This window comes from Montipora foliosa, chromosome 13 (assembly GCF_036669935.1).
Source record: "Montipora foliosa isolate CH-2021 chromosome 13, ASM3666993v2, whole genome shotgun sequence".
Classification (NCBI taxonomy): domain Eukaryota; kingdom Metazoa; phylum Cnidaria; class Anthozoa; order Scleractinia; family Acroporidae; genus Montipora; species Montipora foliosa.
The window spans coordinates 26,941,069-26,965,322 of NC_090881.1; the positions used below are offsets into that span (position 1 = coordinate 26,941,069).

Sequence of the window (24,254 nt, forward strand, 5' to 3'; positions counted from 1 at the left end):
TCCATTGGCTGTGGGCAATAAGCACTGAATAAGAAGTTGCCTAGGGAAGCCACAGGGCACCCTTCATTTACTCTCCTCTCCTCACTACGTCTCCAGTACCTAAAAACTCTTGAAAACTAAATCAGTGACCAAGTATTCTTTTTCAAATTTTGAAACCCTATTTTATTCTCTTACCCAGTACAAAGTATCAGAACAAAATTATCACATAGAACTGGATTTATTACATGAAAACACTATTGGAAGATAACAAGATAATTCCACCAGATAATTTTTTAAGTTTCTTTAAGAATATGAAGAAAAAATAAGTCTTACTTTTATGCAAAAAATCAGGGTATGTCACCAAGTTTTGAGATATTGCTCAACGTTTCCATAAAGACTAACAAAATTCACTTCCAGTTTTTGTGATTTTACAGCACATTTTCATTCATTTTCTGGTCACCTGGTTTGATTTGTGAGCTGACATGAGAAGCTTAAGAATTGTGTATCTGGTCTCAGCTGAAAACCCTTTGGAGCCTCCTTGAAGTTATATGGAAAGTATGGAAATAGAAATTGTGAGATTTTGTTTAGGCATTCCTGTCCCCTATCACAACCTACAGAGTGAGTTCTTTCAGCCTCTGATCCTTTTTCATTCCTCTTCAATCAATAGTTTTTGTGAATTTTGCACTGGGAAATACCAGAGGGGTAGGTGAGAGAAGTGGGGGTTTAAAGGATTGTGGACCCTTGAAAGGGAGGAAATCATCTTTGTAACATTGCATTGCAAAGATGATGATACAGAAAACTGGAACAATAAGAACAAACATTAGTAAACTCAATTTCCTTTGACGTGCGAAGACTTGTTAGGACTAAACACTACCATCAAGATCTGTTGGCGTTGCTTGACTACTCATGCTTATCCCACAGCGAAAGTCTGACTTGTTTATTTGGCAGCAGAGGAAATACTTTTCAAGTCTACAAATTGCTTTCAAGAGTACAGTATTCTTCCTTTTTCTTGAAGATGCTTAGCAAGACCGCAGGTCCATCCAAAATTAAAGCAAGCCCGCCAAATTGTAGAAAATCGCGCGTAGCATGTTATATCAGATACTTTCGAATTGGTCCCACACCCTTTAGGCTTTGTCCACATTGATAACTTATGGCTCATGCTTTGCAAGCAATTCCTTGATCGTCGTCGACTGGGATGTTTCAAACAAAATATGCGAAAGAGATGTATCAGATGTACCCGATGTACTTACTAAAGGCCATTCAACAATATATGCAACGCCACCTTTAAATATCGATTGAAAATAAGCTTATAATTGGATAAGTCGGGTTCGGATATAATTAAATCAGCAAATTAAGAAAATCAGTCTTCGGTAATTGACAAAGTTATCAAGTTATCTAAAATTTGCAATCGGCAGGAAGCTCTTTCTATTTTCGTTTCGTCGTGAAATCGATCACATTACAATTGACCAAGTTCTGTCATTTTCGAAATAAGAAGAGTAGTCAGCTTACCCAGGGGAAAAAAACGTAGGCACAATAATGTTCAAAACTTGACTTAGGTGTCGATCGCCTCACAAAACCCACGGTCTCAATCGAGCACGAGATTCTATAAAACTACGTTCCAAAGGACAAAAGACACAATATGGATTTTAAAATAGAAAATCTCCTAGAGGATTATGGTATATATTGAAGGTCACGTGATGTCGCCACATCGTGGAGGCGCTTGAGCTGCGCCCCGAAGCAGCTCGAGTACGGGCGCCATAATGAAGCAAGGGAAAGTTTATCGTCGTTCTCGTAAACGAAGGAAGTTTCGTTTGATTTAAACCCTAGAATCAATGTATAAGAGTTGTCCCACGAATATGGTGATATTTGTTTTTGTTGTCGATACCTCTGCTTCTATGAACCAGAGGACGTCTGTAGGCACTACGTTGCTTGATGTCGCCAAAAATGCCGTCGAAACCTTTACAAAGGTAAGGACCTAGGATTTTTTAATAAATAGAGGATTAGAACAAGTGTTGTTTAATTTGTCTGACCTGGAAAAATGTTATGGTTTAGCTGCGTCAGCGAGATCAGACGAGTAGAACAGACCGATACATGCTGGTGACGTTGGAGGAACCGCCAGGAGCTGTAAAGGTAGGCCCTATTGTGAGCAGCAATAAAGGCCCTACGGGCAGAGATCGTTGGCCACTGTCGTTGGTCCGACGAGTTTTGTCAACGAAAGGAGATCGTAAAACTATGTGACAGCTGTGTATGAAAATGCAATTTTTTCAAATCTGAAGTTTGTTGTACAATTTGCAAGATTTTTTTAGTCTTTTGTAACTTTGTTATTTGTTGATAGACCGAAAGGGATTATGGGTATTTCATGAGCTGGCTCTTTTTGAGTTAACACAACTTCACTTATGTTGAGTGTGAAGACTGGATTGGTCTCAAAGATGATTTTCATTCATACTGGATTGGAAACAGATTTTTTAGAAATAAAAATATTTACTGAATTGTGATTTCTCATGCCAATGTGGGCAGGGGAAGGGACATGATGTTCCCTGGTTCAGTGTCAGTTATGTATCTTAAGTGCTAGGATGTGCAAGATAATTCAGGATCAGAAAACCGGAAAAAAAAAACCTGTTTTGGTGAAGGAAATTTCCTTTCAAATGTGGAATATGTGCCCTTTCTACAGGGCCTCCGTACTCCTGTAATAATATTTGTCTCTTGGTCTCGTTTAAGGCGGGTTGGCGAGAAAATCAGGCAACATTCATGAATGAATTAAAGAATCTTCAAGCCACTGGTCTGTCAACCTTGGGTACTTCTTTAAAAGAAGCATTTGACTTGTTGAATTTGTATCGTCTGCATTCTGGGATTGACAACTATGGAATGGTAAGATGATCCCAAAAACTGACACTTGTGAATTTAGTATGGAAAATAACTATTCAAAAGGTGTTTGTTGAGTGTCAGGGATATTTATCTTTATTTGTGAATCAATTTTGCAGGGGATGTTATGAAATATTTTTGAGGGTCAGAAATAATAAATTCATTGAATAATAATAATAATAATAATAATAATAATAATAATAATAGTGATATCTATTAGTATATACTCACTCAGTGATCTTGAAGTTTCAAGAAATCTGATTGGTTCGCTATCTTGGAGTAATTGAGCATTATTTACTCCTTACGGAGTGAATAATGCGTGATCCAAACAAAACAAATGGCCGGTGAAAACTCGCCAGCATTTATGAAACAGAAATATTTAGAATACTTGATGATGCTATGCTACAGAATACAAAGAGGGCCACAAAATTTGGCCTGAAAGTTTTCAAAGGTAAGAGAAGAGTTTTTTGCCAACCAGTGTTTGGCTTCGTTTTTCCAGATAATTATTGCTGATAATTAAACAATCTCCATGCCAACAGTTTGTTTCACTTGAAGTAATTCTATCATTTAGGGCTGGTCGCCCACCAAAACGAATATCTTACTGAAATTGAGGAATTAAAAAAATGTTTAAGGAAGTTCCACATGGCTGCAAGGAAACAAGACGGGTCATTTCACAACAAACCAACGCCTGCCTCAAATTAGAGCCGTCATTTCATGTGGATCCTTTAGTAACTGCACTTTCAATTTCCATTTCAAATGAACCTCTAAAACTTTGATCAAACGGTGAAAATGTTTTAACAAGCAGACTTTTGATTTAGATTGCTGATTTAAATGGTGCTGAATAACCATTTTGCTGTTTGTGACGAGAATTTTAACGAAGGTTATTTAGATTCGCCATGTTAGAAGCTTCTGTAAACAATTTCGCACATGCTTTGTGCGGCTTGCGTGTTTTCCACGCATGAATTGAGATGTCAATTAAATCAACTTTGGATGGTTTTTTCAGCAATTGTTGTTGAGATCACTTCATGAGTATATACTAAAACAATTATTCTTTTCAATCTCGGTGAATAGTGGCAGGATATTTACCTCGATTTCAAAGAATAATTGTCAATTCTCTTTTTTCTTTTTTACTTCTCAGGGAAGAAATCCATTCTATGTGGAACCTGCAATGGTCATCTGTATAACTGATGGTAGCAAGCTTTCTTCCCAGAGTGCTGTGCAGGAAGAGGTGTGGAAATCTTAAGCTCATCAGTTGTTAGTAATTATATATCATTGAGACAATCAGTGCTCGAAATTAAAAAAAATTCCAGGTTGGCCCTGTTTCAATAGCCGGGCAACTAAAGCCGTAAATTTGGTTGCCCTGATAAACACTTGATTGCCCATTAGGAAACCCCCTGTGATGTAAGCCCGTGCAATCACATGGCGTTGGAGCTGGGGTTCCCATAGTTCCAAGCGTGCGCCTGGGGCTTTTTGGGTGTTACCCCAACAGAAACTGATTAATTATTGATGGGCAGAAGCGCACAAAACTTTGATTGACATTTTGAAAGAATTCATTTACTGGTAAGTGAAATAGGCTTAAGTTTCAGTTCAGTTAATGGCAAGTTTTTGAAAGGATGTGAGTCAGCCACTAACCAGTTTCAGAACACTGATTTGTTCAGTTTCAAGAGGTTGTAAATTACAGAAACCCGTCACAGAAATGTAATAGTTACAGTTGTATTGTACCATCATTGTACATGTAAATAAAATTCCAGCTGTCCATTGGGGAAGTCTAGGTTTAAATTTGAGCATTTGGATCTCCACTGCCTACGTGGTTGTGATATGACAATTTTTTTGTAAAAGCCACAGATATTCAAAACACGGGAAAATGCTCAGGTGCGGCCAATTGCAGTTAATTGTTGTTAACTTTACACTAATATCGGACATCGACATTAGAAAAGGGTGTTGATTATGTAATTCATTTTCTATTTTTGGCTGGGTTGTCTGGCCTAGGTTTTCATTTTACCAAAAACTGGTCACCCGGTAAACTTTCTGGTCATCTGGGACAACCAGATGACTGCTAATTTCGAGCACTGGATAATAGTATCATCAAAATAAATTAAAGATGTTGTCCTTTATTTGTAACAAAATACACATAGTAGCACATTATGGTTTATAGAATTTAGTTTTCTAACCCTTACCCTTTCCTGAATGTCAGATTGGTTACATTTAATTTTTGCAATGTGGTGGGATGTAATAATATTATTCCAGTTAAGTCAAAAGTTACGCAAAATTTAGCATTGCATGCATTGTATCTTTACCTCTATAAAATTAATGGACTTGATAACTGTGGCAACTAAAGTAGCACATACGGTACATGACTGTATAATTAAGGAGCTTAAGCTTGTCTACCACATCACTAGGATGATGGAACTTGAGGTGGATCTTTGTTGGCCTTAACATGCAGCCTAATAACAAACAGTGAATCACCAATTTTTGTAATTATTTGTCTTAAAGCTCCAATTGCCTATGCACACAATGTTACCTGGGCACGAACTCACAAACGACCCATTTCGCTGGGATCAGCGACTGTTCTCTATCATACTGCGCATGCCTGGAACTAGAAGTTCTTTGCCTAACAAGATAGGGATGCAGAGCGGTGACCCAGCCATAGCAGTCATGTGTGAAGTCACAGGAGGTAATGTCAAACAGAACATACCAGCACACTTTATCTGTTCATTTTACATGTTCTTGAAATTAAACTTAAATATTAAGTTTTCTGCATCTTTGTTTTATGAGAAGACTGAGTTGAAGTAAGTTTTTTTTTGTACATTGTAGGTGATCTTTTGCATTAATATTTTTATTCCTTTATAGACCGATTCGGCTAACTCAGTGTTGTACCCAATTCGAATCTCTCGGGGTTAAGGTTCTTTGTGTGTTGCAGTTGCATGATAATGTGGCATTCACATTTAAATGACATGGAAATACTTGGAACAAAATGTTTTATTCCCAAAGGATTTGAATTGGGTACAACATTGAGTCAGCCGAATTAGTCTATTTAGATCTTTTTAACTCTTTTGTTGTAACCTCTCTGATGAGTGAAATCTTGAAGGGTCAATGACTCTTGCAAGGGTTTCCCCCATTGACGAGTAAGAATGTAGTCTGATGTGATGCAGAGAAAAATCACTGTGTCACTTTTAGGAGGAAAAGGGTCTTCCATATTACTTCTGAAACAGTACAGTAATCCTGGAAACAGAGCTGTTATAGCGACTCTAACTCCTACAGCAACAGAGTGATATAAGGGCGCGTTCGATTGACCCTATTCCGGAATAAGAATACGTGGAGTGATGATTTAAAACGGTATGTCTGGCGTTTTGAAGCAACAAGGATAATAAATATATGTTTAAAATATCATTTTAGCAGGTGTTTGACAATTTTAATGTGAATCTCGGTAAAAGCAAAGGATTCCTAACTTCTATTCTAAGTATTCCTATTCCAGAATACGGTCAATCAAAGGCCCTCTTCATCTCATTTAACCCTTTCACCCCTAAACCCATCCACACTGACAACTAAAATTGTTTGGCGTTAGACAGAGCCAAAACTGTAAGTATCTCTCTTTGGATGGATAGGGGTAGAGAGGGATGGCTGTTAACTCACTGGCTACAACAAGTTGAAAAATTGTTGAGACACTCCCATCAAAAAACACTTTTTCTAGTTTCCAATACCTGCAGTGTCTAGATTTGGAACCTTTCCCACTTCTCCCCTATCCCTCTCCCCCTTTCAATGTTAACTGTTTACGTTTTCAACATTTTTTTGTGTTACTAGCAACACTGATGATGGGGGGAGGGGGGCTGCAGTGTGGGAGATTGTAGGTAAATTATATTGCCACAAGAAGGTAAAGTGTCTCCACTAATTATGCAACTTGTTGTAACTTATAATAACATGCAATAAAAAAGTATTGGGGAGACATATTTTTTTAGATTTAAGCATTGAGTTTGTTCTTTTTATTTGTAAAGGGTAAGTGTAGTGTACAATAAAAAAGGATCCCTGCATGTCTGATCATACTTTCTTTTTATCCTTCATAAATCAAACCATGCGGTCCTGGTGCAATTTGATACTTAAAACTGTCTGATATAAAGCCTTCAAGTGTCATTCTCAGGATTAAGTGGATTTTTTTTAAGCTTTTTTAAAACTATTATCATGTTTTTCAGGGAGATGCTACAAAGTTTCATCCTCCAAGTCCTTGGGACAAGCTTTGGAATCGCTTGCGCAGAAAGTGCAATGTGGAGTGGTATTGAACTTTGAGAAAATTGGAGGAGCTTCAAACCCTCCACCTCCACCCCATGAAGGTGAATTGCATGGCAACATTAAAATAAAAATGGCAGAAAGTTTTGTATTTAATGTTGTTAACCCATTCTCACCTAAATCACACCTAAGCTTGTCTGGTGTTAGACAGACAAATCTGTAAGTTTCACTTTCAGGATTAAAAGGGGACTGTGACTGGCTTGTTTTTTTAAGATGGTGATTGCCATGCCAAGAAAAATATTACAACAATAGGGTTTCCTTCGAATTAAATTTATCTCCTTTACATACATTTAGCCCTTTAGGGGATTGCAGTTTCTGTTATGAGTGATAAGTTTGAACTTGATTTATCTCACTTCATGTTGGCAATGAATTTGCATTCAGTTTTGTAGCATAAGGTCCTTTTTGTTTTTCCTGTGAAATTTTATGCAATCACATAAATTAACAGCCTTAGCACTCATAGAAGTATTTGCTGTGCTTCTGGCTTATCAGCCATGCGATAACTTGTAAGTTTTGGCTTTGACTTAGTTTGTTATGTTTGTTTTAGTCATTTGGACTTATTTGTGTTCATGTTCTACTGTATGTTTGGTGGGATTTTTATCTTTTTGTGCTTGTGTGTTTCTCAGTTTTAAAGCTAAGTGGAAATGAGCTGCGCGATACTGACTCACCAACCCCACCTCTTCCAATGCATAACCGTTTAATGAACAATATGGACTATAGCAAAGAGGATGTGAAAGACAAGAATTCTCTTCCTGATGAAAACCATGTAGCTCTAAAGACAGAGGGTGTAAAGTAAGATGCACAGAATTGATTATTTATAATCCTTGTTGTTCCTTTAATTTGGTGTTAGTGTTATTTGATTGACAAAAAAACTGAAATTTTTATGTTATTGTGTCCACAGAATAAACCAGGCTGGAGATAATCCTTCAGCAACTTCAAACTCACTTCATCCTGAGGATAATCTAGGAGTTATGGGTATTTCACGGTCAGCCACAAGCTCACCTGGGCCACAAGCAATGCAGACAACAGCATGGATGAGTTGCCGAAGGATGATATTTATCAAGAGTAATCCACCAGTTGGACACTGGCCTGTACCTGAGTCATTCTGGCCGGACCCATCCATGCAATCCCTGGTTAATTACATGATTTTGTGTTCATTTCTTGTTTGGTGTCTAAAACAAAATCATAGTGTTGTTTTTGACATTTTGATAAGCATTACTATTTTATCAAAGATTTGGATTTGGTTCAGTCTTACCAGGTGATCTGGTGACGTAATTTGGAGGACCAGGAAGAAAAATTTTAACGCCGTATCCCTCAACCACGCGCGGCCTTAGGTGTTGTTTCCAAACGCCCTGAAGTATTGCCATTGCGAAAACTCAACCGATCATTATGTGTCTACCCCGTTTCCTGTTACTGATTGAACATTCAAGTTGACCCGACAAGATCTAACTTCGCCTCTGCCATTCGAAAATAAGGCCGCGCGCAGTTGTGGGATACGGCGCTAAAAGTTTTCTCCCCAGTCCTCCAAATTACGTCACCAGATCACCTGGAATCCTACAGTTTTTAGAATTTCCAATATAATTTCAATCTTTGTCAAGATTTTACAGACTCCCGAAAGGATTTTCCGTGATCCCATTTAGGATTTCAACCACAGCAACATACATTGTAGCAGAAAATTATGGTGGGTCACTAGACAATACACAAACAAAGTTGCAAACTTTCTGTCACATGATGGCTCACAGGGTTCAAGAACCACTAAGGTGTAGCATCACACAAAACTACCTTGAATCTCATTTGCACTTCTTTAAAAAGCAAAAGAGCACATGTAATGTTATTTTCCACAATCCCACACCTCGCTCTCAAAAACTCAACATTTCCCTTTTATCACAAATCAAGTCTGACCATGTTTTTATTTTCTTGATTGTCCATTGATATTGTTTTGTTCTTACCAGGTACAAAATGTGATGGCTCATTAATAATAGCAGGGTTTCTTTTTTTCAGCCTCCTCGAGATGCTCAGCCAAGTGTGATGTTTTCATGCAATAACTCGGAACCCTTAGTTCTTGACAACTTGCCATTCGACAAATATGAACTGGAACCATCACCTCTTACACAGTATATCTTGGAGAGGAAATCACCGTCTACGTGTTGGCAGGTGTGCTGCAGATAATTTTTTAAGAGGCTGATCTTGAGATACAATGTATGTATTTTCCTTATCCTCCTTATTATGCTAAAACAAAGCTGTTCACCAAAATTTGTGAGCATTGCGTAATTCCTGTGGTTTAAATGCTTTCATATTCCACACTTGGTTACCTTATTATCTTGGACAGCTCAGTATCAAGATAGCTGTTTGCAAGGCTCAGTTACAACAAAAAGTCAGGGATTTAGCATAACCCCTCACTGCCCCCCCCCCCCCCCCCACCCCAGCTGCTTTCTTCCCCTGCACCTCATTCCCTTCCTGCAGTGTACTTTTTGATTTACCTTGCAAGTCGTTTGATCAAGTACAAGTTATTGAAACAGATTTGGTCCATTTTATTTTCAGACATTTATTGTAAATAGCTCCAAGAAACTTGGTGACATAGGATGTCCCTTTGGTTACCTTAAAGCAAGTTCCAATCTTCAAACTGTGAATCTGTTTGTTATGCCATACAATTTTCCTGTTCTTTTTCCTGTCATAGGTAAGATCGTTAATTTATTTTATCAGCAACTGTACCTTCCTTTTGTTGAATTTTATATATTTCACGAGTGTAGGATAGAGATTTGAGAAGATGGAGTGCACATACGTAATTTAATCTGTGCACCCCCCGAACTTAGACAGAATAAAATTTAGATAACAACATGTAGGCTCACTCATAAACTTAAAACAAGTTAGCTACACTAGCAGGTACAAGGTTATTTCTTACTTTAACCCTTATGTCCCAGTGGCCACTGATAGATTTTACTCTGTCGAACGCCAGCCAATTTTGCTTGTGAATGGGGAGCCCCTAGGGCCTTAAAACGGTTAAAGTTGTTTTATACTTCTTACAATAACCTGTCTTGCTTTTCTGACTATACTAGAAAGGTAGAGAACATGACACTTAATCTAATATACATGGTTTTACTCTAGCTTTTATTAGGTTTAAAATTATTTTTGAATTTAAACTATTCAATTATGAGGCCCTTATCAGTGAGCTACTGAAATATAGGAATTCAGGTCATTGAAGTAAGTTAGTTAAAGAAATAAAAAAATACATATTACCACAGAAGACAACAACATCGTTCTAAAAGCTTATTCTACGCAAAAAGTAGGTTATGGAGATAGTTTCGAGAGTGGAAATTAAGTTTATGGCCGACGGTAAATACAAGCACACAAGGCCGCATGGAATATTTAATTACGTTAACACAACAGAAAGACGCTAACCTCACTTTGACATGAAAATCCTTTACTATTGCCGTAAAAATTATCCAGATATCTTCGCCAGGCTCTGAAGAAGCTCTCTATGTAATTTTTTCGGTGATTTCCTTTGGTGCAGGCCATTTCTGTCTCGCTAGATGGCGATTTTCAGAATATCACAGTGTCATGTCATTTCAACAATTCTTTGTTCATTTCAAACAATTCCGATAAAAACTGGTCAGTGATTGTCTAATTTCATAAACATCCAATGTGCCAAATTTCTAAGGAAACAGAAGTAACGCAATTTGGTTTGCGTGAGAGGCAGGGTCACCCTATCTGCTTGGTAGGGTAACCCTCCTAGGAGGGCCAACTTTTTGCCATGTAAACACTTGAGGTAGGTCACCCCTCTAGAAGGATCAACTTTTGTGGGATCAGATTACTGTCAGATTGTCGCGAAAGTCTGTAATGGCTTAGTGTGCGTGTAAGCCCGGGGAATCTTTTTGCCATTCTGTGCTCGGCCAAATTGTTTGAACAGGAGTTCGGAACAGTCGGAGGACAACAGTGTGGACATTTCACGAAAAGACCTAGATGATGAACCAATTTTCAACGAGAGCACGGGGGAAAGCCGCTCGACTCGGAAAGATATGAAAGAGGACTTGCCACGTGGAAAATCAAAAATCCTAAGAAGTGGTCATGGACATCGGAAGCAGTGGAGATACTCCTGAAGTACATTAAAGAATTCAAAACCAAGTGTGAGTTTAACGGCATGGACTTCAAGGCCGATCTATCCACATTGTATGCAGAAATACACTGATGCATGGCGGTGGATTTTCCGGAAGATTTTTGCCCTGAAATTGTTCAGGAGCTAGGAAAAGAACTTAAGGATATGAACAGCAAGGAATATGAATTTTACCGAAAAGAGCTGGTTGTCTCCTTTAGTGTCAAATTTATTAATCGTGATAGCCCTTGGGACAGGACTTTGTATGTAAGTGGGGGCTATCTTTTGCCCCTTATAGAAGGGTGACCCTCCTAAGAGGCCCTAAAACAGAATGTTCTATTAACTTCCCCGACACACTCTAGCCTATGTCTCCTCAAATTACAAGCACTTGGAAAGAACCATACGATATCACTAGCCTTCATAACCTTTTCTCTGTACACAACCCTTGCGTTCAAATATGCAAAAAAGATTTATCTATCTCACAAACCATCCATCCTTCCCCCTCAACTGCTACCTGTACGCCTACAAACATATTGAATGCACTCCCTTATAAAGCTCTGATTACCCCTAGTTGTTAACTTTTAAGTGTTTGTCATGGATATATTTCAGATGAACTTGTGAAAGTTCACAAGATGAAGCCAACAACAAAGTGGAAAGAAAAATTTGACAACTATCTGTCAGCAATGCCAAACTACTATGCTGGGGTATGTGGGATTTTGTTGTGTCAACATTCTTTTAATTTTGTGTCCATGATACACAAAGTGACTGTCAATAAACAGAGGAGTGTTATGGTCACTATGAATATAAATGTGGAATTGTTATGCTTTTATAATATCCAAAGCCTGAGTATTGGAAAAAGCAATATTATGACAGGGCAAGTTAAATATTATTAGTATCTAATCCATTACTCTATCTAATATAGTTGAGTAAAAGTGAGAATTTTGGGTTTGTAGAATAGCTATTATTTACTCAATGCACATTGTGTCTGGTGGTTAGAACTCTTTCAGATTGACTTGTTTTTCTTAACAGTTGTAATTAAAACTGAAGTTGGTTTTCTCTGATTTCCCTTGAATAACACACAATCTTTGTTACATAATGCAATATCAGTAGAGATTAATAATTTATTTGCTCATTTTTTTTATTAGCCCCTTCGCAATGCCTTTCGCCGAATGGGCATTCCACCAGCCTTTGTCCCAGACCATTTGGATTCCTTCCTGAGTTACACAGTTGTCAATTACCTAAAGAAAGTGAAGCAACAGGTAAGTAAGGCTAGGACAAGATTGTCTGTGTTTATCTCTGCAAACATACAGCTAGATAACAAAGAAAACACGTTAACCAAGACAAAGTAAATTGATTATGGATTTAAAGAGAAGGATGTGCTTTTCTGGTGTTCAAGTTACAAGAAATGTTATGATTGCTTCCAGAGTAAAATGGAGACTGAGAGGCTCATTTCCCTTGTTGGGAAAAATGCCACAAGAGATGCTGTGCCAAGACCACTTATGAGGTTAGAAGTCATCTTCTTATATTGTACATGAAACATCTTAAAACTAATATCAGTTTGTTTATTTGAGGTTTTGTTTACAGTATCACATAATTATGACCATTGATGTGTGGTGTTGGATCTTATGAGTGATAGCAGCCTCTTTATTATCCCTGGTTTCTCTTTTGTTTTAGTGTGAGAACACCACAGCTACCAAAAGAAAGGAAAAAAGATTTCCGTGCTCTTCTTCACAGTAGTAATTTTTCTGTGAACAATGAAGATAACAGAATAGCCGGGTGAGATTGAGAATTGAAATAATTTATTGGTCTATTTAGGAATATATTGGTATCATTGAGGTTGCAGACATGTGAGATACATGCACTAATCCTAATCATTCTGTATTGGCCATATTTTCAGAGCTCTATAAGCTCATATATTTGCTGCTTTTATGACTTTTTTCTAAAACAAGCCCTGATTACAGTGATTAATAGGGACTTCTCTTCATTAAGTTCCGGTCAAGATGTTAAACGTTGTTGTTTTAGTTATTGTTTGATTGATAGAACATTTTTAAACCAGCCGACGAGGATAGTTTATCACCCTGCATCATTCTGGCTTATGGAAAAGGAAAGGAAAGGAACTTTATTAATTCAAGTGTCTAATCCTCTAGCGCTGGAGCACTAATTTGGGACACTCTGAATCAACTGAATGTAAATCAAAATAATCAAATGTTGGTTTTCTTAGAGGGGGAAACTGGAGTATCCAGAGAAAAACCTCTCAATGCAGAGTAGAGAACCAACCAACTCAACCCACATATGAAGCAGAGTCTGGGAATTGAACCCAAGCGACATTGGTGGGAGGCAATATTATTGCTCTCACCACTGTGCCATCCCCACACACGACATAGACATGTACATGTATTGGCAAAAGTAGCAATAATATTAAAGTTAAACTGGTTTAAACCCAATTTTGAACAACCTTTTACACTAGAAAGAAGATATTAATTTTTACCTAGTAAAGGAGATGACAGTTGTACTTTGGCACTGTAGTTCCATTAACCAATATGTGAAATTTCTTAATAGTTGTGAAACCTTCCTGCAGCTTAGACCAATTTCAGTTTGTAAAATTCAAATTGGAACAATAATAGGGAATGAAAAATTGATCTATTCAATTTCACCTAATCAATTTTATTCCTGTCAGCCAGTCTAGGGACGGGGATGGCGCAGTGGTGAGAGCACTCGCCTCCCACCAATGTGGCCCGGGTTCGATTCCTGGATTCGGCATCATATGTGGGTTGAGTTTGTTGGTTCTCTACTCTGCTCCGAGAGGTTTTCTCCGGGTACTCCGGTTTCCACTCTTCTCAAAAACCAACATTTGACTTGATTTACTTTCATTAATTTCAGTTTACAGTGTCCCCAATTAGCGCTCCAGCGCTAGAACGACTAGACACTTAAATAAAGTTCCTTTCCTTTCCTTTCCTAAGACCCTTGTCTTAGACTGAAATTTAATAGACCAAAAATTGGGCTATTAGAAGTTGCCTTTGCTCAATTACAATGGAGCATTCATGTTGTGTTGCTGCACAGATTTGGATTAAGGTGGAGTGCACAGAGGGAAGGGAAATTATTCATTTTTGATAAATTATTGGTGATGTTGGAACTCTTAATTAACCAAATCACGACCCCCACCATCAAAGTTATTTTCATTTATCAGCCAGGGAGTTTCTTGCCATGCCATAAGATAAATAGGGACTATAGAGTAACTTTTGTTAATTTTTTTCCATACTAGTGAGACTGACATCAATATTCCCAGTGCCTCATTCCACAATACCATAAAGCAGGTCAGTTCAGTTTTAATGTTGGAAACATACTCTACAACAACAAGCATCGGTTGCACAGAGCTCCAGGATCCGGCAACAATGATAAAATGTTATTTTCCATGAGGAAATTCAAATTATAATTTAGTTTACATTACGATTATGTTAACCCATTGACTCCTGACGAGTAAAGTGGTCTGTGTTAGACGGTAAAATATACTGTATTTACCCGTGTATAAGTCGACCTTTTATGGCCTCAAAAGAAGCTCCAAAAATCGCCCTCGACTTATACATGGGTCAAAGATTTCGAGCCAAGTTCCAGCTAAATAATTTATTCAAAATAAACATCATAATGTGGTCGTTGGGCATAACAAACGCAGTGGACGAATACTTCAAAATGAATGACGAAAGACTTCAAAATGAATGTAATTAAGCAATTCCAGTTGAAATGAAAAAGGATTTGTTTTACTTTAAATGTTGAAGATACTCACAAGCACAAATATGAAATAGACGCTGGAAAGAGACATTTTCCAAAGGGGGAAAGCTCTAAAAAACATTCTTGTTTCTTCAAATAAAACGCGATCCTTCAACGGCTTAGTAACCTGGCACAATTCCCCGTGTTTGTGTGCAAGCATGATCGTCACTCGTGTTGCCTGAAAATGCTGGTTGGTAATGATTGTTTTTTATTCTTTATACAAACCTGGATGATTTAAATGCTTTTGCAAACTTTGTATTGTTTGGTTTATGAGTTTTGTTTTGTTTGCCATGTGAGAAATTATAAGTCAAGCACCAATTAAACCTTGCACATTTCGCATCGTTTTTGAAGTTATTTTCAAAGATTGACTCCTGCTTCTGTGATGTTGTGCTTATCCTCTAAAGGCCTTTATCCTTGAACAACGAAACAGGTTAGTTTGAGGTTTACATGTTCGATTTTCTGAGAACTTTTTCGAAATTCAAGGACCAAATGCCCGCACAAACATACAACAACCGCTGAACCACAAAACTATTAAGCGCTTGAGGCCCATTATTTTTTGTGAATCTACAGTTCCAGAAATCGAAGAATGCAAGATTAATATCCCATGAACATTTAGCAAAGAAATTAAGAAATTGCTTTCTTTGCCATCAAAAATGGGGGGTCGACTTATACATGGGATCGACTTATACACGGGTAAATACGGTATTACCTTATTTACCTATGTAAGTTAACCCTCCGATTTGTGAGGGCAAAAGCATAGTTTTCTTAAATACCTCTGTATAAGTCGATCTGTTTTGGGGGCAAAATACTGGTTTCCTGCATAATTTCGTTTTGCAAGAAGTTGTTTTCTTGCAAAACTAATCTTGCATTATTGAGACTTTTTTTCAGGTACAATGAACACGTGAAAAAATCGCAAGTAAGTCTCAAATTGACATTTACGACGATCCATTACAATATTAGCAGAGTTCAGCATTTATCCCAAAGGATAAAATAATACACTGGACATGTAATTAAGGTGAATACTGTATGTAAGATTTGTCCAGAGCAAAAACAAGCGAATAGTTTGAGGACTAACAAAATTTGGTGCGATAACAACAGCACAAGGTGAAACCTGACCCAAAGGATGCTATCAAAATATTCTTAACTTTTCAGTGATTTCAAGGCTTGAAATTCCATCCAGTGAACCAAAATCCTTTTCTTTGTCCTTTCCGATGTAGGCAGTGTTATTTTTTTTGGCTGAAAAACTTTAGTAAAGCGGCAGTGTGACTGAAACAAAATTCTGGCATGGGCGGCTTCAAATGACCTGAAGTAAAATGCCCGTTATGTACGGTAGGCGTAATGAAAGCTACAAAGAAGGAGATTTTCAGGGAAACTGGGGCCATATCTTCCAGTAAACGTGCCAAATTTCAGAACGATCAATGAAAATGGTGGCATTCTACGAATCCTACAAGAATGATTCAAGAGTGCATCAAATTCAGGGCATGGTAGGAGAAAGAGTTTTAAACAGGAAAGAACAGATTTGTAATTTAAGATTGTGTTGGATTTTCTGCATCATTCAGATTTTAAGACAAATCGAAAGCGTTTCAACAGAAGCCATGCACATATGAGATTAAAGAGGGACGTTTACCATCTTATGCGTTGTTTATTATTACCAGTACCCTTTTTGTGAAGATGTTATGTTTGGCTGGAACTTTACTATCGATAATTTTTGACTCGTGTAAGTCGAGGGCGGATTTTTTCAGCAATTTTTAGGGCGTGAAGGGTTGACTTATACACGGGTAAATACGGTAAGTCTCACTCGTAGGAGTTAATGGGTAACTACCTAACAGATGGTTACTTCTCAAGCTGGAGCACTGTTAAAGGGGCTAGGTCACGCAAGTTTAGGCAATTTCAGCACTGATCAAACGGTCATAGAATTAACTAAAATATCAAAATAACTGTTCAAAACTATAGAAGAACTCTAACAAAACACAGGGAAGCCAAGAAGGGACATGGATGGACAAAACTGGAGAGGATTGAAGTGGATTGAATTTAGGTAAATTTGAAAAACGTCGGCCCACCTTTTTTCAAATTTATATCAATCTATATCAAAATGTCATTTACAAAGCTGGAAAATCATTCTCAGTTGTTATGTGGCTGTGATTTTGCAAATGAAAGACTCTTGCTCTGCCAATTTGACGTTTAGAGCTCATAATTAACAAAATGAAACAAAATTGCCTAAAATAGCGTGACCTAGCCCCTTTAAGAAGAATTAAAGTACAAACATTGTTACAGCCTTCACAGTCTAAAATATCATTGTTACAGTACATGGTGTATTTTGCTGTTGTGACACAGTTTGTTTTTAAACTTATTCTATTTGATAATTCATAATAATTATTATGCATTTTGATGCTTCACAGCAAATGAAAAGGTTGCTTGCATGCACTTCTAGATACATTGTCAGTATCATTACACCAAAGATGCAGGCCATAGCCAATAGCCAAAGATCCTTTGGGTCAGTCCTTCTCCTTCAGCTTTTTAACACCTTCCTCAGAATCCTTTCTGGTCCCCCATAATTTCCCAATTTCTCAATCTTTTCACCTTCTTTCTCATGTACAGTGTACCCTGTGGTCGTCATCATCATCATTATTATTATTATTAGAGTGAGTTTCAATTGAGTGTCGTAAAACCAAAACCAAAGTAATTACTTTGGCCAATCAAAAAGGACTGAGACAATCCGGCAAACCAATCAAAACTCGAAGTAATTACATGTAGCTGACACAAAGTGCAGGAAAATGTGCACATGTGAGTCACGATTGGTTTTGGTTTCACTTCTTATTGGTTGAAAAAAAGGCGCGAGAACTTTGAACCAATCACTGAGTGAAGTAATCATAAACCAAAGTAATTATCTAATTACTTTTGACACTCAATTGAAAACCGCTCTATTGTTATTGTTATTATTATTATTATTATTATTATTATTATTATTATTATTATTATTATTATTATTATTATGAAAAAAAAAAGCAAATTGCTCAGGCTGTCGTTGCCAACTAAAATAAATGCTATTGGGCGGGCCATAACAAATGACCAAGAGGCAGTAAGTTACCTCTCTCGATCTCTCGTATTGTTCTAAAACGTTTTCAAGGATTCGCACTGTTCTTTTGTACTAAACTGATATTTTCTTCTACTTGTATCTTTTCCAACCATTTTTCAAACGTTTTTGTCACAGATCCAAGTGCAGCAATCACAACCGGAACAACATTTACCAATCTCAGCTGCCCTTCTCATTATACTTTCGACATAACAGGCTTTCAGCTCTCTTATCCATATTATACTTAACATAATTCGTTTGAATAGCCTGCTCTTGTGCAGCACTCAACAATGCTTCTGTACTGACCATCAAATCTTCTTTTATGTAACCACCTCCAGGATTTCTCCTTGTCAACAGTTTTAGGCATTTCTCTCACAAATTACCCACGCATTCTCTTTTCATACCACTTTCTCTTCACTTCCTCATTTCTAGTGCTCTTAAAGGCTCTTTGTTCAACCGCATTTTCTGTTTCCAGTGTTTCAGCCATCTTCACATCTTCCATTAGTTTTTCCTCTGCACATATGAGACCTCTCCCTCCTTCTTTTCTTGGAAGATAAAGTCTTAATACTTTTTGGTTGAAGTGCTCCATACATGGTCATAAGTTTCCTAGTTTCTGGTCTGAGGCCTTCAGTTCAGATTCATTTCACTCTATTATACCTGCTCCATACCTCAAGATTGCAACAGCCCAGGTGTTTATTGCAGTTAACGAAATTTTAGTTTCTAAAGAAACTGTGGTGCTGCGTGGGTGAGAGATTGGAACAGATATTGATTTTATCAAACGAGTTGATAAAAGTCGAATAACCACCGTGAAAGATTTTGGAAAGCTGACGTTTCGAGCATTAGCCCTTCGTTGGAGCGAATCACTCCGACGAAGGGCTAACGCAGGAAACGTCAGCTTTCCAAATCTTTCACGGTGGTTATTCGACCTTTATCAACTCGTTTGATAAAATCAATTCTTGTTTATTGCAGTTGTCTTGTTTCAACCATTCAATTGGGTTTTAGGAATCAAGCGGAGTCTTCTTTTACATTCAACGGTTACATAGTTTCTCTTTCATTTCTTTCCTCCTTGATTTTGTCTAACTCAAACACACTAAGATATGTATATGTGCATCTTCTTATAACCCCCTTCCAAAGCTTCTTAGTCAGGCAAGTAAATTCCTTCACATTTTACTACCTTTCCTCTTTTTAAAACAAGGAGTCTGCATTTCTCCAGTCCAAATTCAATCCCTATGTCAGTGCTGAAAATGTATACAATATTGACGAGTGAATCAACTTGTCTTTCATTTTTAGCAAACAGCTTCAGATGATCATCCATGAATAACAAATGGTTCAACTAGAACTACCTGTTACCTCATTCATAAAAGGCTTTGGTCTTTCTCAGCAATAAAGACAGTGGTACACTTTATCATACACAAACTGAAAACTAGTGGTAACAAGCTTAAGATTCTCTGTTTAACAGACACATCTCCCAAGTCCTCTCCGTTAGATGTCAATGCAAGCTTCCAGTTGTCCATGCTCTTTTTGTGGTAAAAAGTTGGGGACATAGTCTTAAGCTTTTCTATAATCAACCCATGCCATGGCTGGATTAGTATGTCTCCTTTGCAATCTCTTAATACCGTTTTATCTGAGAGAAGTTGATTCTTAGTTCCCCGACTTTCCTTTGTACAGCCTTTTTGCTCATCCCATAGCCTGCGAGCAAGCTCTCTTTCGGGCGGGCGAGGAGAGAGAGAGAGAGCTTGCGATCAAGTCTCGTAAATTTGAATATCTGCGTCCAAAAAGTGGACGCGAAATGCTGATTGGCCAATTTGATCAGGTGATGACGGGGAAATCCTTCCACAATGTTTACTTAGATTGGATTCATATTTCCGGTAAGATCTGATTGGTCAGAGTTTGACAGCTCAAACGCTTAGATAATGCGGGGGTTACTGGGGGCGGAATTCAAATTTACGAGACATGATCGCAAGCTCTCTCTCTCTCTCTCTCTCCTCCTCGCCCGCCCACCCACCCCGAAAGAGAGCTTGCTCGCAGGCTACTCATCCCATAGCAGCCTCTCTCTCAAGATAACCATACATTTCTTCAGCCAATTTTCTTGCAAACAACTTCCACATATGTTCCTTCTCAACACTCCCAAATATCACTCCAAAACAGTCTACTTTCTTCTGCGTCCTGAGCCTTCCATGTGTTGGTTGACGCACGTTGAGTTCTCGATATACCTTCTTTTGGTCAGATTTAAACATGTTATTTATCTTATATTGGCTGATTCTCTGTTCAAACTTTTTGATTTTAGCACTTTTGGCACTTGCACGTTGTTTTGGTTCCTCAGTTACCATATTGAGACCTTTTCTGTTAATTCTATATTTTTCATCCAGTATGTCTAGCTTCCTTTTCCCTCTTATGCCAAGTTCTTTCTTTTTCACCCTTTCAAGGATATTGATAACCCTCCTCAATTTCTTAATGTCACCATTGATACGTTTTTTCACCACGGGTCCTGGTTTTTCTTCTTTTTGCTTCCTTTAAGGCCAGTGTGTTTTGCCACCCAAGCAGCTGCTTTGATTAAGCTATTAGTTTGAGAGATATCAGTTGGTTTATATATTTCAATGCGATATCAACCTTTTGAGCTGACTTTTGAAAGTTAACTTCAACCTTTGGTCTATTTCTTTCCATCTTTTTCACTTGGTCAATGATGTCCTTAGTTTCTTGATTTAATTCCTCTTTCTCCACAACAGTTACATCAACATCCTGAAGTGCATCAATACCTTCTACATCTAGCATAACAACATCATCTGAACTCTCCACAACCTTATTAACTTGTTTGTGGCTCTGATTTTCAACAGCTTCTCCTTCAGACACATCTCCTGATGTTTTCAAGTTCCAACTCAGACAACCAACTATTCTTTGTAATTTCTCTTGCCTGATCAAACAACCTTTGCTACGTAATATCGACCATCCCACAGGCACTCCATTCTTTCATCATCCTGTGTCTATACCCTCTTACTGAAATCCCATTTCCATCAAGTGGAATAGCCCTATAAAAATATTCTATAACTATTTATTTTCTCCTTCTCTTTGCTTTCAACTCTAGCATCACCAGGGATCGCTACAATTAGTTGGCATACACTTTGCTGTTTATCTACAACCACTAAGTCAAGTCTATTACATTCAATACAGTGGTCAGGTTGTATACTAAAGTCCCAAAGGATCTTGACTTTATCATTCTGTACCACCCTTTCTGGTGTATGTTCATACCATTTATCCTTAAAATCCAAGTCATGTCTAGCCTAATACTCTTTCTGGGCTAAACTACTATATGGTTAACTGGTTCTTCTGCAACATTCCCCTTTTTGCATTTAGGGCTAACACTCCATTAGTCAATCTTGGCCTTCACTGCATTAGTTCTGTTTCTTTCTTCTGATCTGATCTTCTGATCTATTTTCTTCAACCAAAGCCAAGTTTTGGGTAATTGTGAAGAACAGCTCACATCCACCGACAGTCGGCCGACTGACAGTCGACTGTTGGCCAACAGATAACCGACAGGCAACCAACATATTTCCGAGAGGTTACCAAAAGGTTACTGACAGTCGGCAACCTGAAAACTAATCTAAAATGAGAATGGCCAACAGGTCGGCCAACAGTCAAATTATTATCATTATCATTATTATTATTATTATTATTAGTAGTAGTAGTAGTAGTAGTAGTAGTAGTAGTATTATTATTATTATTATTATTATTATTATTATTAGTAAATCACTTAAGTTATTTTCCACAGAATGTTCGTACACAAAGTTACAAGAATCCATTCGACATTTCAAGAGACGAGCTTCTAGACCAAGTTTCTAGAATGAGAATCAACTTCTTTCATACTGCAGCAACGTCAACAAGACTTCAGGATGAAGGTTATGTCTTCCTCTTTGTTGTGTACAGGGTTTTCCCTTTGTCTCCTGACACAACCTTTTTCCCCATACCTCTCTGTGCAAAAGATCATTGAGAGTAGGAATTGAGAGACTGAGTATGTGTATTTCGATAATCATAATTTTCCATAACTTACCAATTGCAGATATGTGTATATCTTCCAGAAAGTAATGGTTCCCCATCATGTGCATAGTGAAGTAATATTATCACTATAATTTACAATTATTCGCCGAAGGCGAAGTGATTATCGGTGAATATTCACCGAGACGAAGTCGAGGTGAATATTCACCAATAATCACTGAGCCTGAGGCGAATAATTGTTTTAGTATAAATACACAGGTGATTATTTCAAAAAAGAGAAAAAAAAAACATTTCGACACGAAAATCATCTTCACTTACAGTGGCAAAACGACTACTGGCAGCCATTTTGTCCATGATTATCGGCTGATAATCCGAGATAGCGAGCCAATGAGAGCGCACGATTTTGTATAATCACCTGTGTATTTATACTAATGATTATTATACACCAGTATGGCAATTGCAGGTGTTGTCATGGATTACTTACATCTCAGTTTCCTTTTTTACTACTTGTAGATGCACGTCATAGTGTGGCCATTGCAGACATGGGTAATTATCAAGAAGTCCTCAGGCAGTTGAGTCCTCTACGTGAAGTTGATCCTGGACAGAACAGAGTGCACATGTTTGGAAACCCTTTTAAACTCGCCAAAGACCAGGTAGGTTGATATTAACATTGTGCTAACCCCAGAGAAAACTACTGATCAGTTAAAGAAAGGTTCAAGGTCCTAAATGAGTTTAAGTTTGTGTTTTCTCATTTTGCAAAAATTAGACCAACTCATCACTCTTAAATTAGTTAATGACCCTGACAATAAAATTGGTATTGATCTTTTAGTGATTTATAACTTCAGGTTAAATCAGGTTAAATCTATAGGAAACTGATTCTTTTACTTTTCTTGTAGCGGGTCATGGTTGATGAGGCAGATGTGAATGAAGCAATGGCAGGTCCACGGTCTGGTAAAAGACCTCTAATAGCCAACAGACCTGGTTCTCCAAGGGATAAGAAGAGGCAGCAAGAGACCCCACCAGTACGGTGGCCCAACAAAACGAACCAAAATGGGGGAAGCCCTCTTCCTTTGCCTCTCAACAACAAAGTACCACCTGACAAAAATGTGATGTTACAAGATGGCAAAATAAACAGTGTCTTTTCAGGCCATGGAATAAAACGAAAAAACAATGAGGGAAGCGAAGGTGCAAACAAGATGCTCAAAGCATCAAAAGGTCTTATTAAACCACAACTTGCAAAGCTCCAGCAGAGAATACACAACAAAGGGAAGGCAAACTGCAAACAACAATCAGCTGCAAAAAGTGATGGCAATGCGTTGGCTAAGAATGACTTTGTATCCTCAATCCTTAAAGAAGCGGTAACTTCTCAGAGTAAAACATTCTCAGGTCAAGGAGTTCCTGTTGTGAATTCCCATGACAATTCCGTGGGTAAAGATAAATTGACAAACTCTGAAACCAAGGAGCCACTTTTAGATGGCCTTACAAAAGGAAGAGCAGAGGGATTGTCACCAAGATCTCTGAAAAAACAGCTATTACGAGAAGCTTGGGAAGAAAATAGGTTAATAAAAAATCTGGTATTCAGAGACATAAGACAACCAGAAAAAAGTAAGTTGACAGTATTGGTGTTTATTGTTAATCCTCTAGGGTTCAAAGAGCCATGTGTGAAGGTAGGGTATTCTTATTCTGGACAGCTGGTCTTAAAGATTCACTGTAAGGTTGGAAAGATAAATGTCTTTGTTTTGAAGATACATGTACTTGTTTTTTCACCCTAAATTTGGCCCAAAATATCTAATAATAATGATGATAATAATTGTTCAGGCATGATAATCACCTTGCTAGAAGATCTCAGCTAAGGGTAAATTGAAATTACAGTATTTCTTCATTAAAAATGTGGACCCCAATTAGATACCAGTTTGAAACAAACATCACAGGTATTTATTTGCAGTTAGGGTAACAAGTAAGTATACTCTACTGAATAGCACTGCTGCAATATACTAGTATGGTATGCTCCTTGAAGTTTAGACTGTGTTGAAGTCCCTACCCGCTACCCATTCAGTAGATTTGTTGCTCTTCCTAGGGGATATTTGTATGTTTTTACTTGTCAGCCAACACAGCAGTTGTATGTCAGTGATGTGTCAGTCAATCATGTTGACTGACGTTTGCATCGCATACAAACACTTTGATAATAAACCCCGGACAGCGACTGAATGTCAGCTC

The 24,254-nt window shown here is 37.8% G+C and overlaps 1 protein-coding gene across 1 annotated transcript in view; it reads left to right on the forward strand.

Moving 5' to 3' along the window:
• The first annotated feature begins 1,671 nt into the window (after positions 1-1,671).
• Positions 1,672-24,254, forward strand: part of LOC137984125 (integrator complex subunit 6-like) — a 25,563-nt gene continuing 2,980 nt past the window's right edge. The window contains exons 1-18 of the mRNA XM_068831340.1: positions 1,672-1,946; positions 2,032-2,109; positions 2,698-2,847; positions 3,980-4,069; positions 5,335-5,515; positions 7,029-7,166; positions 7,746-7,911; positions 8,021-8,252; positions 9,121-9,273; positions 9,661-9,796; positions 11,819-11,913; positions 12,355-12,468; positions 12,634-12,713; positions 12,884-12,985; positions 14,472-14,523; positions 21,814-21,940; positions 22,551-22,690; positions 22,934-23,642. Of these exons, the coding sequence (XP_068687441.1) occupies positions 1,812-1,946; positions 2,032-2,109; positions 2,698-2,847; positions 3,980-4,069; positions 5,335-5,515; positions 7,029-7,166; positions 7,746-7,911; positions 8,021-8,252; positions 9,121-9,273; positions 9,661-9,796; positions 11,819-11,913; positions 12,355-12,468; positions 12,634-12,713; positions 12,884-12,985; positions 14,472-14,523; positions 21,814-21,940; positions 22,551-22,690; positions 22,934-23,642 (2,878 nt within the window). The 5' untranslated portion in view covers positions 1,672-1,811. The remainder of the gene's footprint in view (positions 1,947-2,031; positions 2,110-2,697; positions 2,848-3,979; positions 4,070-5,334; positions 5,516-7,028; positions 7,167-7,745; positions 7,912-8,020; positions 8,253-9,120; positions 9,274-9,660; positions 9,797-11,818; positions 11,914-12,354; positions 12,469-12,633; positions 12,714-12,883; positions 12,986-14,471; positions 14,524-21,813; positions 21,941-22,550; positions 22,691-22,933; positions 23,643-24,254) is intronic.